This window comes from Apaloderma vittatum, unplaced genomic scaffold (assembly GCF_000703405.1).
Source record: "Apaloderma vittatum isolate BGI_N311 unplaced genomic scaffold, ASM70340v1 scaffold11921, whole genome shotgun sequence".
In the NCBI taxonomy this organism is placed as follows: domain Eukaryota; kingdom Metazoa; phylum Chordata; class Aves; order Trogoniformes; family Trogonidae; genus Apaloderma; species Apaloderma vittatum.
Window position 1 is genome coordinate 102,220 of NW_009699667.1, and position 16,642 is coordinate 118,861.

General features: G+C 41.4%; 1 protein-coding gene across 1 annotated transcript in view; it reads right to left on the reverse strand.

Annotated features, from left to right (window-relative positions):
- Positions 1-15,972, reverse strand: part of PRKAR1B (protein kinase, cAMP-dependent, regulatory, type I, beta) — a 94,343-nt gene extending 78,371 nt beyond the window's left edge. Inside the window, exons 1-2 of the mRNA XM_009878486.1 lie at positions 15,770-15,972; positions 2,954-3,124 (exon numbers count right to left, since the gene is read on the reverse strand). Of these exons, the coding sequence (XP_009876788.1) occupies positions 2,954-3,124; positions 15,770-15,946 (348 nt within the window). The 5' untranslated portion in view covers positions 15,947-15,972. The remainder of the gene's footprint in view (positions 1-2,953; positions 3,125-15,769) is intronic.
- Between the last annotated feature and the right edge of the window lie 670 nt (positions 15,973-16,642).

The window sequence follows — 16,642 nt, forward strand, 5'->3', positions numbered from 1 at the left end:
CATGGAATTTGTAACAAGGTTGTGACTTTTAAATGTTCTTTGACTTTAGTTACGCTATTTTCCCTAATAGTTTCATTATAACAGGAGAGAATCGAACCTAGAAAAAGTTTCCAGTGTTAAATAAACCTAGTCCAATCTGAAAATCCTCTTTTAATTACTGCAGAGAAAAGCTCCAACACTGAGCATTTATCTTTCACATTTACTGATGACAGAAATAGTTTATCTGTCTTATTTAAGTTACTATGTATGCTGATATGTAGTTCTTTTCCCTTCTTCATCCTGGAAAGGCAAAATACTACCCATCCAACCAGGAGGAAGATGTCTCAAACAGGAAAACTGATGTAGAAACAGCTCTCACAAACAATCAATCCAGATTTATTTCAAGGGAAAATACTGCACTATGCAGATCTAACTGCTGTAATCATTAGACCACTAAAATTCAGGTTAGAGAAGCATATATGTATAAACTGCGTATTTGTATCAGTGAAACATAATCTCATTTCACTAAAAGTTTAAATTCCTCAGTGTTAAATAAAATTAATATTTTGACAATTTATTCTTGGTTTTTTAACCCATCAGACAAACTCTAGATTGAATTGCAGTCCTGTACCCTTGCTCTATTATCAATACCCTTGCTGATGAACCAAAAGGGTAAAAAATCAAATCCTGAAGGCATTAAACTCCGACCTTTCTGGCTGATTATAGAACAGTGTAGAAGAACCTTTCTCCATCTCAACCTGCAGCAATGAAAGCCTCAAGACAGAGACCAAAGTGAGTCTGTTGGGGCAGGGTCACAGAAAACACAGGAGTGATTCTTCAGGTGTCACGGTAACCAGGCATCCGGCTAAAATCAAATGTCAGGAAGATGCATTTGGCCATTTCTTAGATCACACTTTCCAGTAAGCACTGAATGTTCTCTTCGAGCCGATAACCCTCTTTACAGCAATTCTTATTCTGTTAGTTGGTAACGTCAGACATGTGACAAATGTTGCTTCCTCTAGGGTAGGAATGAAGCAATGTAATAACCCTCCACTGAGATCTTCCTTTGCCCTCCTCAGAACAGAGTCCTGCCAGGTGCTTGCTCAAATCATAAAGCTACATCTCAGATTTTCTCTCAAGTGACATAATTCATTGTATTGCCTTTAGCCTATAGCTCACTCCTTCAAGGGATCCTTCAAATTTGCTTATGACCCACATGTGTTTTTATCCAACCCCTGAATTCAAGCCAGTGGTTCTTCCTGGCTACTATCTAAAAATCCATCCATTTGCAAGTCTAACACAACCCTTGCCTTGCTTTTTACACTTCTAAAATAGCTTCATAATTTGTCCTTTCAGTATCTCCCTTTATTTCTGTATTCCAGAAATCTGTCACAAACACACACCCATGGGATTCCCCATGGGATTCACTTGCTGATGGCAGAAGGACTGACACAAACCCTCTCAGTGCTAATTCTATATTCCTTATAGCAACTGTATGCTGACAAGGAACCGTCCCCTAAATTATTGTTATTTAAGCTCAGTCAGTTCCTAGGAAATTAAAATCATAACAGTCTTAGTCACAGAACACATAGAATATGATCTGCATTGCTTCTGGATCTTGCCTACCCGTGATACTGTCAGGGCTTATTGGCATCGCTGTTGAAAAAGGAAGACAACAAAGTTAACTTCAGCTTCTATTATAAACATTAGAGAATTACTCAAGGGTGTGGGACGCAATATTTCCTTTGATTTTCAGAAGAGTCAGATGGAGACCATATTAAGCAGAGACAAACGTGATCTCTTCATGGAAGTTTTTAATAGGTATATTTGCAAACTGCACAGAAGGAAAAGTGTTTGAATGTGGCTTTTAAAATATCACTCAAGTTTTCTAACACCGCAACGCATTAATAGCTTGACCACAGTGCTGTTAAAATTTGCTGTACACTTGCAATCATTATTTAACTGCCATAAGAATACTCTTCCTTACTTGTTTATAGGATGAAAAGCTCTCTTAATCCTTTGTTTCTTGGGACAGAAATCCCCAGAGCAGCTAGTGAGCTTGTATCATAAGTTGATGACAAAAGCACATCTGACTGCAAAGGCAAAAAGTATTCTGCCAAAAAACAGTGACTGACAAAATGTATTCCCGTAAAGAAAAGCTCCCTGGGTTAAAGCTACTCCAGGCATGCACAAAAGCACATCAGCAGCATCTGTCAACCTTATGAAATGCATTTTTAGCTGAGCTCCCTAAATAAACATGACATACACTATTGTAATGTCTGTCTTTTAATAACCTTTGAAAGCTTCAGCCAGTTTAAAAAAAAATACAGAGTTATTAAGAGATATCAAAGATGTAACATAGCTAAGGCAGTTGTGAAAAAAAGAGAAGTCCAAATTACTGCTCATACTGAAGAAATTACCTAATTTGGGATCAGTATTTCTTCAAAGACAATCGTCACATAAATTTGCCCAAGTATGGTCAAAAGACTTCCAAAAACCTATGGGTTAGGTGGTACCCCATCAACTTGAGAACCATGTGTCTGAAGGTCCCAGGGAACCTAAACAACTTAGGTTAGAAGAAAACTTGAGCTACAAGCGACTTTTTTGGGGTGGGGGGGAAGAAAAAGCATGAAATGCAGCAATAGAAAAGGCTACTTTCCAAAACTGTGAGATTGTGAAAGCTCAGAAGCTGCTGGAGTCTACGAGTATTAAGAAAAGGGCTGAGAAGTACCCACCCTCTTAAAGAAGGGAAACAGATTAGCAGCACATCTCAAAAAGGAGAATAGAGAATGCTGAAGCCACACTGATGGGGAAAAGACTTAGTCAAAGAGCTTGAAGAAGATGGTCAAGCCATGCATAGGCCAGCGTAAGGACATCATCCCACCAGCTGACCCATGATTTCAAAGTGTGAGCAAAGTACGAGTCTCTCGATGGTGCTGTACATCTCAGAATGAGAGAGATGGCAACGTGGTACCTTTCTGACGTAAGAAACAGCATCTTCCTCCGTGTACACTTCTGCACTGACGCCGCCTCTCCTGCGTCGGGCTTTCACCACTGGGTTGGGAGGAGGAGGGGAAATCTCATCATCATGAGAATCAGACTGCGAACTGGATTTCTGCCGAGCCAGTATTTGTTTGCATTCTTCCTGCAAGGCAAAAAACAACAATGAACCATCTCTCGGTAGGTAACTTGCTGGATACGCTCAATTCAGTCTTCTTTTACAACTCTCAGCAACCCCCTCCATTCTACATCTGGATGTCACTACACATGTATACTGCTGCAAGAAAATAAAAAATTTCATGTGAGCAGCACAAAGGGCTGACACTAACTACAATGTGTGTGCAGTACCATCACTCCAATACCTGACCTATTTAACTCTTTGTTACACGTATGGAAACCAACGTATTATAAACCGCAGACATATCTTTGCAGCTACTCCTGGCTAAGCAAGCAAAAGAACAAGCCTCTTCTGCTGACTCCCCAACATCACAGTTGTTATTTTCTCAGTTGGCTTGTACATATCTTTGTCTCTTGTACACAGAACATACCAGAATTCACATGTCAATATATTAGATGTGTTTCTTCATCTTGCTCTGCTTTGCAGGCTTACTCTCACCATGAAGAACAAAGATTCTCCCTACTCCAGAATTTCAGTCATATAACAGATTTACAATCAATGGAACTACTTCCAAGCAAAAAAGATCGAATGTAGGCTCCAGAGGACTATGAAAAATTATGGCTAGTCAAGCATCAGCTTGCCAATAGGGAGGTTATTCTCCAAATTTCATACTCATGAAACAGAGAACAAAATATGAAAGGGAATCCCTGAAGAGATAATTACAAGAGCACAAAACACCATAGAAAACCTTCAGGAAAGGACGTCAGCATTGGAAGATGTTGTCAAATCACACACTGAATTATTTGACCTCTAAAGAATTGACAAACAAGATTACCCGTAATTATATTTCCCCAGAGCCCCTTCTCCTATTCCTCAGCTTCCAGGAATCCAAGGGAAAGCAGACAGGAGTACACTTCCCCCTGCATCACCCACGTCTATCAGCCAAAGGAACGGGGAGGCTTGTCTGCTGGTCCCCAGCCCACCTCCTCACTCCCTGGCACCACCTCAGCCTGGCATCCCGCTCACAGCACACTGCACTGCCTTCGCTACTTCTCCAGCGCTGCCTTAGCTGGTTCCTTCCAGTCTCCGCTCACTCTGTCTAAAGCAGGAGGTGGGAAGGACCACACGTCCTGTCCTCAGCTCGTCCGACACAGGAGACCGAAGGGCACATGCCGGAGAGACGTGAGCACTGTAAGGAGACTGCAGCAGCAGCCCAGTAATCTTATTTGTTGTCAGTCACTACATCGCCACATGCATAGCCCGCACCCTGAGAGTCTCAGGGTTGTGTAGATCAATGCACACGGAGCCAGCTATCACCCAGCCACTCCCCAAACAACGCCAGCACTTTTGAGACAACTCAGCTTAGCGGCACTGCAGGCTGCCCAAAAGAAAACGCAGTAACGCCGAGGGTCCTGCACACCCCATAAAACCAACATTACTTCGACAGGGATGCCAGAACCTGGGCTCTGTCTTGCACAGCTGATTTCCAGTGAGACTTTCCAATCGGAGCGAATACACGGAGTCAGCGGAGGAGGGAGGATGCGGGAGCCCCCGCGTGAGCCATGTGGTGGGTTACCAACACAGCCTGTTGGTCTCGTTGATAGAGGAAATGAGTTATAGTTAACTCATCAGGTATGACACCACAAAAGAGTGGTACAGAAAACTGGCACAAGTTCACAATTTTAAAGCTTGCAAGAAAAACAGATGATTAATATATGTTTTGCCATTGATGTTTACAAATGTCTGACAAATCCAGTCATGCCACTTGTCTTTTCTGGTGTTACTCCAGTTCCTTTTCTCACTGTCACTGACATTGCACCCCTCGTTAACCTAAGACTTTGACACCTTTGACACCAATCTCTGATGTATTACTGCTACTTGAAATAGATAACTATACAGTATTTCCCATGCTGTATAATTCAAAGCAACAAGTCACACATTCTTGTTTTGATTAAGGGAATACTGAAATATTTAAGAGACAAGCACAGAGATAAAATGTAGAGGGCTGGTTAAAGATCCCACTTTTTAAGGTCCTGACCTGCCTCAGAAAGTGCCCAGTTCTTTCCGAGATCAGCGGTTTTTTTACATAGGGATTACAACACTGCAGCTCCTGGGACATAATACAGCTGAGCTAGGTGCCGTAACCAAAAAAAGAGGAAAAAAAATACTTCAGGTCTATTATATCCTTACTGAAACTTTTTCATTTCCAATTCAAATATCAAATAGCAGCACTGGATGTGTAAAAAATGACTCAGCCAGATTTTCCTATTGTGTAAGAAATGCAAGTCCTATTTAAGCATTCTCATCAACTTCTCCACTTGGGCTGTCTTTAGCTTCCTTAACTACAATTATATACTTGTAGAAACACAAATATTTAAGATACAAATATGCATGCTACATATTATCACTATATTTAATGTCTAGTCTTCCAAACCAAACTTACGACTAAGAATTTCATACATTACTGGCTATGGCAGTATATGTGCCTCTTTGATAGTGTTAACGTTTTCTGTTTATACAACACGAACACAACAAAACGCATCTTCTTTATAAGCTTAACTGAAAGGTAATAAAGACCTTTCTGGACAGCAAGCAGTAGACTAAAAGCTAACTACACAGAGAAAGCAGTCCGGTAACTACTTAACTGTTTAATGGTACACAGCACTTACACAGTTCTTTCTATACACAGCATATTTACTCACAGAGTAGTAGTTTGCCCTGTTTGAATATCAAATACACACTTCTTTTTCAGCACACACTCTATAAAAGGCACTTCCAAGGAATTAATAAATAATATCTCCTCTGCCCCAGCACAGATTTATGCACAAAAGAAAGCTCAGTGAGATAAAATTAATATCACAAAGCATGCTCTTAAACCCAAATACCTTTTAAAGCCAAAAATATATTAAAGGATTATAAAAGCGAGTTACCATATGATTCATTTTAAAAGGAAGTCTCTTCGCTACAAACTCCTTTTATATAAACAGCAGATAGTTGACTGGCTGGCTTTTCCATATGCCGCTATTTGTAGTCTAGGTAGGATTTCCATTACTGAACTAAAGAGTGCCTTTTGAAAATAAAAGCGTATGCTCTGTCTTGGGTTAAGCTTTCAAAAAGCCATCTTCCACATATCCTGGGGTAAAACTGCACAAATACAGCAAATATTTCAAAGCAGGAATAGGAATAGTTCTTCAAACACTGATCTTCAGACACAGCTTGATGTGAATGCTTGTGCAGGACTCACTTTCAAGTAAACACCTCACCATCTTTTGTTGTCATGACAACAAGCAATCTCACTCTCTATTTGGATGGCACAGATAATTCACAATCACATTGCCCAATTATGTCCATCTTAAAATGAGAAAACACACGGAAGACACAACTATAAAACAGTGGAAGGCCTTTGAGCAAGCTCCAGCAAGCATCATCTTCGTCCTTCACACCAGTATCTGCACTGGCCTGATTCAGTGGAGATGCTCCTGACTTGGAGGACACGTTGGGCCTGACCTAGTTATCCACAGCCCAGTGTGATTCTGGGTGACCTTGCTCAGCTTTCTGCCACCAGCTGAGGAGGACACGAGTCTCACGCTGTCCTGTGTAACATCTATCAGCTCCCGTGGACATCACACACAATTTAGGGAGTCTTAAATGGGAGCAAGGCACCACGTGTGCGCCGCTGACTGCAATCTCCAGCGTCACTGTCACCGTCCAATGCAAAGATATATTAGCACAGCCCAAACCTACGAGCCACCACTGCTGTGTGACAGTAACACCCTATTTCATATATACATAAGAGAATCCTACTCCTATTCAAACCACGTTGCAAGTGACCAAAAACTTGGCTAAAGTTGCAACAAAAACGTTTTCCTGGGATTTCTGAGGGAGACAGATATGTGAAATTGGAATATCATTACTGACTTCGCTAATAATAAACCGGAAAGAAAATATACCAATTTTATCTCAAAGTAAAAGAAAGAAGAACCAATAAATACAATTGCAGTGACCCATTTCTCTTTTGAATGTCCACCTTCAGCTGAGACATTTGTGATACAAGAAGCCGAGGTATAAAACACAGGAATTCAGCATGCTGTCCTCAGCAGATGGGGTCATCACCTTTCCCAACGTATGTTTTAAAGACTTTTTAATGAGTTTAAACACTGCACGTGAAGTGGCCACAATGCCAGGACAGTTCCTAGGTTTACCTTTCCTTTCAGACAGCTGCTGAAGAGCACACACGCTTCCTCACCCAGAAGCTTTCTTCTCTGTCAGCCGGAGTATTTCCAAACTGGTAGTTCCTCTCCAGGTCTCTCAAGTTTTGTCACCACCTGGAAATTCAGATGTTTCAGCTGGAGGAAGGACAGGACCTAAGGAGGCTTCACATCCCTGTGCAGCTTTACAACAGAGACTTTCAAAAGGAAGGCAGCTGTTCGGCATTGCTGCTCACTATCTCTGCTCTGTCTCCTACAATTCATTCATTGCATTCAAAAGCAACAACACAAAGTACACTCTAAATAAATTTTGTTTGGTTGGTTTTTTTTCCTCAAGCACACTCATAGAGATTTCTGAATGATAGACCTAAAATATTCTATTTATCCACAGAAAATGCGCAGGATAGTTCATGCACATGTAACTAACCTCTCTTTGCATGGGCACTGACCCAGAGGAGATGCTGTCAATACAAGAAGGTTTCTAGCACCGCCTCATCACTCCTGGAGGCTGACATGATGATTTATAGCAACTAATAAAGGCCAAATGCAAAGCACTCTGCTTTGTTGGAAGCACAGGACTGTCTGATGCCACCACTGAAAAAGGGAGAACTTTGGGAGGTCTTAATGTCCTTTCCAGTCTTGTCTTTGCCACAGTGGATGACTCTACTATTTTTATGATCAATCAGCCTTGTAATCGGAGACTTCCCACACAATGCCAACTATGGTTCCACTGCCTTCCCGAACTGAAATGCCGCTTTTTCTTCTACAGCATCACTACGAAATATCTTTAACATCCACCCCTTCTACTGAAGTATTTATCCACTCCAGAGTTATCCACCGCTTTGGTTACTACTACCGCATCCTCGGTGGCCTCTCTCCATCACAGTTCATTCGTCATTTCCAATCTAGGCAAAACTGTCCTGCCAAAAATCTGCCTGCTCTTCTGCCGCTCGGACTGCACTGCTCACCTTCTTGAGTCCCTTTCCTTTTACCTCCTGCAGTATGTCAGCATTTCTTGTCATCCCCTTCACTGTGTTGCTGTATCTCAACCCATCACCACCTCTTCCCTGCTTTCTTACATACGCCTCACAGTAAAGAGAGTTATGTTACAAAACACAGACCATATTATTTTTGATACTTTAAAGCTTATATAAGCAAAGAGAACTGTAGCCAAAACTTCTGGGTTTTAAAATCAGCCAAATAACAATGTATGCATGCATACCTTGTATAAGAAGAAACATGCCCACAGGAAAGTTCCATTTCCATTAGAACTTTCCACAAATATAATTTAAACTAAAATGCTAAATATGATGCCATATTTTTCAGCAACAACCAGTCACTCTCAAGTTTTAAATCACTGGATATGTAATGCCAAAGCTGCTTATTTATTTTTTGTTCCAGTCTTCTAACACAGCAGACCCTTAATCCAAGAGAAACACCACCAATCTCCGTGATGTAAGACTCAGAAATGGACCATCAGAGCACAGGAAGAGGCAGCTGATAACTGAGGCTATCAACAAAGAGAAAATCATAAATGCTGAAATGTGATTTTGCTCCTTAAAACACTTCATTGTGTAGACCCACTTAACATTCAGAAGCGTACTTACGCCCTTAGATCAAATGTGCTGTTGGCAGAAAGGTTGGTTATTCAAAATCTTGTGTTCCCTCAGTCATTTCAGCATGGAAGATGACTCTAAAATATTGTTACATTTTCTATTTCTCAGTAAAACTCTACTTGATTTATTCTCTTTTCTAAGAAACTATCCGATGTTAATATAAATATGAAAATATGAGTGCTGGGCTGCCCACCTTAAGTACACACTCAGCTTATTTTTCTCTCTTTCATCCTCCTCCCTTCCACATGCGTTTCAATTCTGAAGCCCAAAATAACTTGTATTGCTGTGAGTGCCTTCACTGGTACGAAGGTATCAAGGCTAGGTAGGAACTTGAATTGCAGGCTTGGGCAAGAACCCCTGTGTCCCCCTCAACCTTTCAGCGGGATGCTCACAACGCATTACGCATTCTTCTCTTCACAATTTGCCAATAAATCCAAGCTAAAATAATTATGGACATGTTTTTCTTCGAGTTTCCCTTAGCTCATTTCCTCAGTTCCCTAACGTCTTGCCCAGGGGTGATGGAGCTGGTGGGCTGAGCTCCCAGGACTCGCTGAACCTCAACAGCTTGAGCTTACAAAGCTCCAGCACAGGCTGCCAAGCAGGCAACCACAGAGGCACAGACTTCAGCAGAGCACACGGGAAAGCAGTTAATTCCCCTGCCTACAGCGTTTCAAAACCGTAAAATTTTGTAATCGAAACAAAGTCAAAACTCAAATAATCTTAAATCTGTTAGAAAAACTGCAGTTCTCTGTCCAGCCCTACTGGCATCCAGTTGGACAGTCTCAACCCCCATCCTATGTGCCTAATTAAAATAAATTCATGCAGCATTAAAAAGGTATTTAAAAAGAAGGAGTCACCTTATTCCGCATGTAGGAGAATATTAATGAAGAACTACTTGAAAACTAACTGAAAAACAAGAGCAAAACCAAAATTAATCCTCAGATTGGAAAGCTGGTTGGAATTGTATCATTTTCTACAGTCTTCCTCCTTGCTATCCTTCCTATTCAGCGTGCCCCTCAGTTTAAAATAATTGCTGTGGGAAGACAGGAAAGGCTTAACTACCACTGCTTCGCAAAGGCACCTCTAACAACTGGAAGAGAATAAAAGGAAATAATTCTAAAGATAATTTTGTACCTTCTAGACAAGCTACTGCCTCATCTTGGCTAGACAATTGATTGTAATGGAAACGGTCAGTAGCTGTCAGAGCACCTCGCCCAGCGCTCTGACAACTATAAAATACAGAGAATGAGAAGCAATTGCAGGATTACAACCTCAAAACACTCACATCTCTGAATCTGGAGTTTTACTGTGTCTGAGGCGAGTTGCTGTGTAGTCTGACCAGTCTCTTAAAAGATTAGTGAAGGATTTGCTGAGCTGCAGACAAGCACTCAGCCAGTTCTGCGGCCACGGACTCCAACACCGGCAGGATTTAAGCCCAGGCAAGCTTGTTTTCCGAACCTGATTGGTAAAATAAGGCTTGAGGGCACCTATATCTGTTCAGCAGCCTAGAAAGGGCTACAGTCAGCTGGGTGCAAATACATGTACATACTCCTGTCTAGCTCTGAAGTCCCTTTGGTACCAAGAAATTTGCCAAAGTCTGGTGTGACCTAGCAAAATCTGCCATCAGCCAGTGCCTGACCCAGTACCACTTTTACTTTTGCACCAATTCAGCAAGGTATTCCATTTGTGTTTAAAGCTAAGTATGAACCTGTTTCTTTAAAGCCACTCGGATGCTTCAAGATTAACATGGATTAAGTATCCTGATGAATGCAAAACATGGTAGCTTGAGATGTGAAACAAAGACAACATCCAGACAGACTATCCTTCTTCCACCACTGCACCCCACACCACTCACACTTTTTATTAGTTTTGGACTCTGAGATCAGGAAAGCTACTCACACTTGTAGACATATGAAGTAAACAGGCAGCTCAGCAATGCTCTCCTGTGTTCTGCACAAGCTCCTAAGAGCACAGTGTCACTGATAACTAATTTTATTTCTGAGGAAAGAGCTTTTTTTCTCTTTCTTCCTATGTCTCCTTCACCTTCCACCCTTCCCTAAACCTCCTGCCTTTAGGAAAACTGGCCTGAGGGATCTTAAAAATTCACCTCGTTTTTCCTTCACCTGTTCCAAGAAAACTGTGACCTCTCATAACACTGCCTGTGGCTGACTACAGCAATCACAGAGGTCTGACCTGAGCTGATTTCCATCCAGCTCTCTCTCGTTCTGATATCAGAGGAGTGGTAGGAGCAGAGGCTGCCCAGAGCCTACTCAGAAGCGCAGTCACACAGCGAGGGCACCCAGTGCTCCCACCCCTGCGTTGCTATCAGCATCTCACATAGCTCAGGTATGTCCCCACATGCTTTAGCAACATTTCTGACCACTGAGCAGATACCACCCAACTGCTTTGCAAGCTTTGAAAGATATAGAAATATTTGTCATATTAGTCACCACCAAACTGGTCAGTCAAGGCATTTTTTGGTAGCTTTTCCTCCACAGGCTCTTCCTTCCACTCCATAACCTCTCCCCAGCTTATCTTAAAGGAATGAGTTATACTTAGCATAACCACCTGTACTTAAAAGAACATGTCTCATTGGTTTGGACAGGTTCTGGTGGAAATGGCTCATTGAAAACTTTCTTGTTGCAACAAAATGGGAGAGAAGGAAAGCTTCATGATCAAATTTTGATGCTCAACTATCTTTCCTTCTGAAACTCTTTGTGATAAATTAGTAAACTGTATTTTATTAATACTAAACAAATTTAGAGTTTACTACACTTTTTTCAGTGCTGGTTTACAGGAAGCCAATCACACAAATGTCTTCATGTTTCTGACCAGGTCTGTGTGCAATACAGTCCAATAGCACCAGGTGGAGCTACACAGAAAAGCGCATCAAATCATTCAGATTGGAAAAGACTTTCAAGATCATCGAGTTCTCCTCTGCTTCAGTTAATTACATACGGTAAATTCAAGGTTTTTCTAAAACTCTCTTTCTGGATGGTACCTTAAGACATGCAGCATGAACCCGGGTCCCTGAAACTACCGCCAATCCACCGCAATCCAAGACAGTAAATTCAGTACGAGCAAGGCAGGATCTCTTGTATGTGCACAGGGCAACAGAAGGCACGAAGAGAGAGCTCACGTCCAGGAGGTAACCGCAAAATCCACCTGGCTCAGCCAGCAAAGCCACTGCTCTGAAATCCACTGTGTGCAAAATGGCTTCAGCAAAGTACGTGGTAACACCTATAAACATATCCTGCTGCTTCCCCCTCTTCTGTGCCATTTTCTTCATCAGTTCTACTCATTATTACATTTTTTTCCTACTGAACAACAGTCTAGCTTGGCCTGGCGAGACAACTCCACCTTTGATCACATAATCACAGCACTAAACAGCCTGACACTAATGAAAGCTTTGTGGTCTTGGTAGCGCTGAAAATACAAGGCTCTGCCTGTAACTTCTTAGGGTTTTTTACACAGCACAAGAACTGGAAATAAAAGATTGGTTCCCTGTTTTTTTCTGCTACACCTTCTTTAGTCCTGAAGTAAACAGGACCTAATTACAGCTGATAAAATAATGCCAGTTTCTTAGCTGATATCTATTCCTCCTTTCTAAAAAAAGCCAAGCAACACCCCTAAGAGAAAGGTTTTCCTCACCCCAACTGCCAACAAGAAGTTCTATACAGTCACAGGCAAATGTAAAATAAATTTTTCAAAAGAAAACACGATTTTTTCTTTTAAATCTCATGTATTTAAACTGTTTTCAACTCTCTTCTGCACTCGATGGAATGTTACAGAATGTTACAAAGTCAATGTAATCAGGGAAGATGTCATCTTGAAGTTTCTAGGTCGTGGCATACAAAAATTAACTTGCAAACTTGAGAAAATAGAAACTTAGGCTGATTCCCTGCAATTGCTGGCATCTTAAGACAAGCAGGTCCCGTCAGTATTAAGTGGAAAGAAAATATTTATTAAAGTCCTCCTGCAATTATTTTCAAAGTTATTTTTGTCAATATTGTACTTGACACAAATAAGCTGCAAACTTAACAAGCCATCAGCTGTTTCTTTCTAACCTTGGCACTTCTTCAGCTGAAAACGTCGACTGCAGAATCAACATCTCTAGCACTTTATTCGTAAGTATTTTTTCACGTTCTCACTTTCCAGCCCTCTTAGGCAGTGTCTCTGCTGTGGAATAAAAAATGGCCCAGCCACGGACCTGAATACCAGCCCAAGGCAGTCCACGTCCCTCAACTATTAGCTCATTCCCTGGCTCTGTTCTGACCTGCTCGTACTGACTCCTGCCAAAACAAACCTGCTCCTAGGCCTGTTAGATCTGAGAATTAGAGGTGGGGCCAGTCAGTGTCAGGAGGTCAGGGGTTAGTCTCTGGCCCTTTTTCATTTAGCAGGACAAATGTAGGTTGAAGGCAATGGACCCAACTCTGATGTCATCAGAACTAAGGTGAAAAGTATTCATGATCCAGTCTGATCCTGCACGTGACAATAAATCTTGCTTTTCTGAATCGATTCTATGAGATGTGGTTAAGAAGTAGCAAAATCAAATTGACTTTTTTTTGTATTCACCTCTGAGATAGCTCCAGTACATCGATGTGGATAGAGCTCTACATATTTTCTATGAGCTCCTTTTTTAACCACTTGAAAAACACTTCATCTCTAAACTGCCCACATGATTTTTTGTCAGATAAACTGTCATTCTAGCGCTCTCTCCAGTGGAATATGTTGTCTATTTTAATGAGTTTGGAAAAACAACCCCAAAATACCACATTTTGCCAGAAAATTTTGGACTTTGTTTAGAAAAATCATGCTTAAATCCAAAGATTTTCACTCCTTTCCCTGCAGAGGACCAAAATTAAAGAAGCTAATAGCAAACATGCCTTATCAGTGTATTGCTCACTCACATACAAAAATCTGCCTAGTGCTAAATTCACAATTGCATTAGGATTCTTCAAAGTATCTATAGATGACAAGTGTCTTCTAAAAACAGCATAAAACTTTTTGAAATTATTTCTCTTTAAAAGCCTTCCATAACAATTATTATGCAACCGACCAAGTCGAAATACTACCCTACAGCAGAAAATCCTCCACATTGCATTTCACCTCAAGAAAGTCCTCAGAGATGGTTCGAACTGCTGTATGAACAAGAATTACAGTGCTGGAAACCTCCAGAAGCATCCTAAATCTGTTAGCCTCAGCAGGTCGCTCTACAGAGTCACCGGCAAGATTGCTTCCCTCCACACTAAGCAAGATATTCACTGAATAGGGTGCCTTGAGATTGGTTGTTTCTAGATCATTTCCCTTCGTTTTGAGACAAGTGATATCCATCGGCTTCTGGGTTTGCGTCCTGATTGATCTCCTCCTACAGAATTCTGGTATGTGCTGTTCTTTAGGAAATAATAGGAGAACGAACATAAACAAACATGATTTCTCGAGGCCACCCTCAAGAACCACCTTCCTGTCTCCATTCTGTGTACTGTGTTTAGATCAGTAAAGCCAAACTCACCCACAACAACAACTCAAGTAACGCCACCAGCTACGGAGAATATCCTAAAATACTATAGCACATTTAAACATTTTTGGCAAAAGTGGTATTTATCCTTCTCGACAGCAAGTCCACAGAATTGCACACGTTAAGATGGATAATGACTCACAACACGATGAAGAAAATTCACCAGATTTCACTCTCTTGAAATGGGTCTTGGCTCTCAGAAGTTTAGAATATGCAGAACTAAGAAATGTATTTTGTTTAATAATGAGCATTACAATTAAAAAACATCTTGTACTTTGCACCCCCCTTGATGTTCCAAGCATTTGTTCTGCGCTTCCACAAAACGCACTGTTTGCAGTTTTTTTTAAAGCTACACAAATTTGGCATATACTCGCCTATACAAAAATTTATCTGAAGAGTAGACAATGAGAAGTATAAAATGCTTATACCACCTGCAGTATATCAGCTCTACACATTATTCACTAGTTATTACTTTTTTTTCTCTGTCCTTACAAAATTTTGCCCAAAGAGGGGAAAAAACCACATAAACTTGTATTCTAAGCCTACAAACCTCAGATGCCTCTTTCAAAAAAAGCACATAACCTTCTTCCTTAGGTATATGAATAAAGTCCCTGGGAGACTGAGAACTCGTATAACCAACAACTCACAGCTGTGTGCTCCCATTTATTTCTGGAGAAATCCCACCCCCAGAGAAAAGTTGTGCTCACACAATATGCTCTTTCTGCAAAAGACACCCATAGGCTTTAGTGAGAATCTCTCTGGGAATGTTTAAAAAAATGTTTCCCCCTCTACACTGCTTTTGAAGACAGTTGCAGTTTGAATACACCTCTTCTTGGAAAATCCTGGGATATGCCAGACAGACAGGCAACAGCAGCAAAATTAAACGCTAAACTGTTTGTGCTAAACCATTTTCAGAATGTGCTGGTTCCCTGATTATGTTCAGTTTTAGGCAAAGGAAAAATCACCCGACACTGGAATAAACAGGGAACAGCACCTTCTGCTCTCATAGGCAGGTTCTTTCCATACATGAAAGTTCAGGACACCACGTATCATAACATCAAGTATGCTCGTAACTTTTTGGGTCATTTTTAACACGTGCAATTTGATGAGAAATTACAATCTCGGTGTTATGCACAAAAAATTCTACATAACAGTCAGTATTACAGTAGACATCAAGCAAAGGGTTTTTTCCTTCTAACAGCCTGATTTTTAACAGTAGCCTGATAATTTAAAATCTAAAAGGAAAAATGTAGCAAAATACTTGCAACTTTTTAAACCATCTTTTTCAGCTTAAAAATAGAAAATTATAAGTCACCTGAAAATCACTGACCTTTTCTAATTTTTCAAAGTGTTCTCTGAGGAACTTCATGGGTCGATCTGGCTTTGCTATGCAAAGGTTTACAATGCACTCTTTTAAAATCTGTTGGATGTTGTGCTTTTGAACGTAGAGTTCACATCCCTTCAGGCTCTCATCTTCTTCCATGCTGCAGGAAGAAGCAGCAGCCATCTTCAGGCTTGTAAACAGAAAACAGACCTAGGTAAGAAAATGGTGCAAGGAAGAGATAAGAGACAGTTTCCAAATCCTTTGTTGGAGAGATCTGAAGGAGCAAAGACGTTTTAATATTGCCTGTTGCCTATTCAAGAGCTATCGATTCTGAATATTTTAATGTTCTGGGGTTGGGGAAATACTGAACTGTGTCATCTTTGTGCAATCACCACATCAGTAAGTACAAAAAGAGCCCGTTATGTCCCCGATGGGGGTCAACCTTTAGAAATAACAGTGCAATTAATCACACAAGGCCCTGAGTTTCAAAGACAGCTATTAAATGACAGTGTAAAGCCTTGCTTTCCCAACCCCTTGGGGACTCCCTCTCCGTCACTAGAAACCCAGTTTTCCAGAACAGGGGAATTTTTCGGTAAATTTTAACATCCCCCTGTTTCACAGCAAATGACCCTTCCCAGTCCCCGGGGGGAGATGGAGAGAAGTGGGCAAAGCTGCCAGAAAAGGGAAGTTTTGGTAATCGATGGGTGAAAACAACTCCAAACCCGTCTCTGTTTCCCCGCAGCGAGCACAGGACCGCTCCGTTCCGAACTGAAACCCGCGGGGGCAGCTCTGTTCCCTGCCCGGGCCACTGGGACCCTGGGGAGGGCAGAGGCCGGGCCGGGGAGCGGCGGGACAGGCCCCGGCAGGCGGGACAGCGCC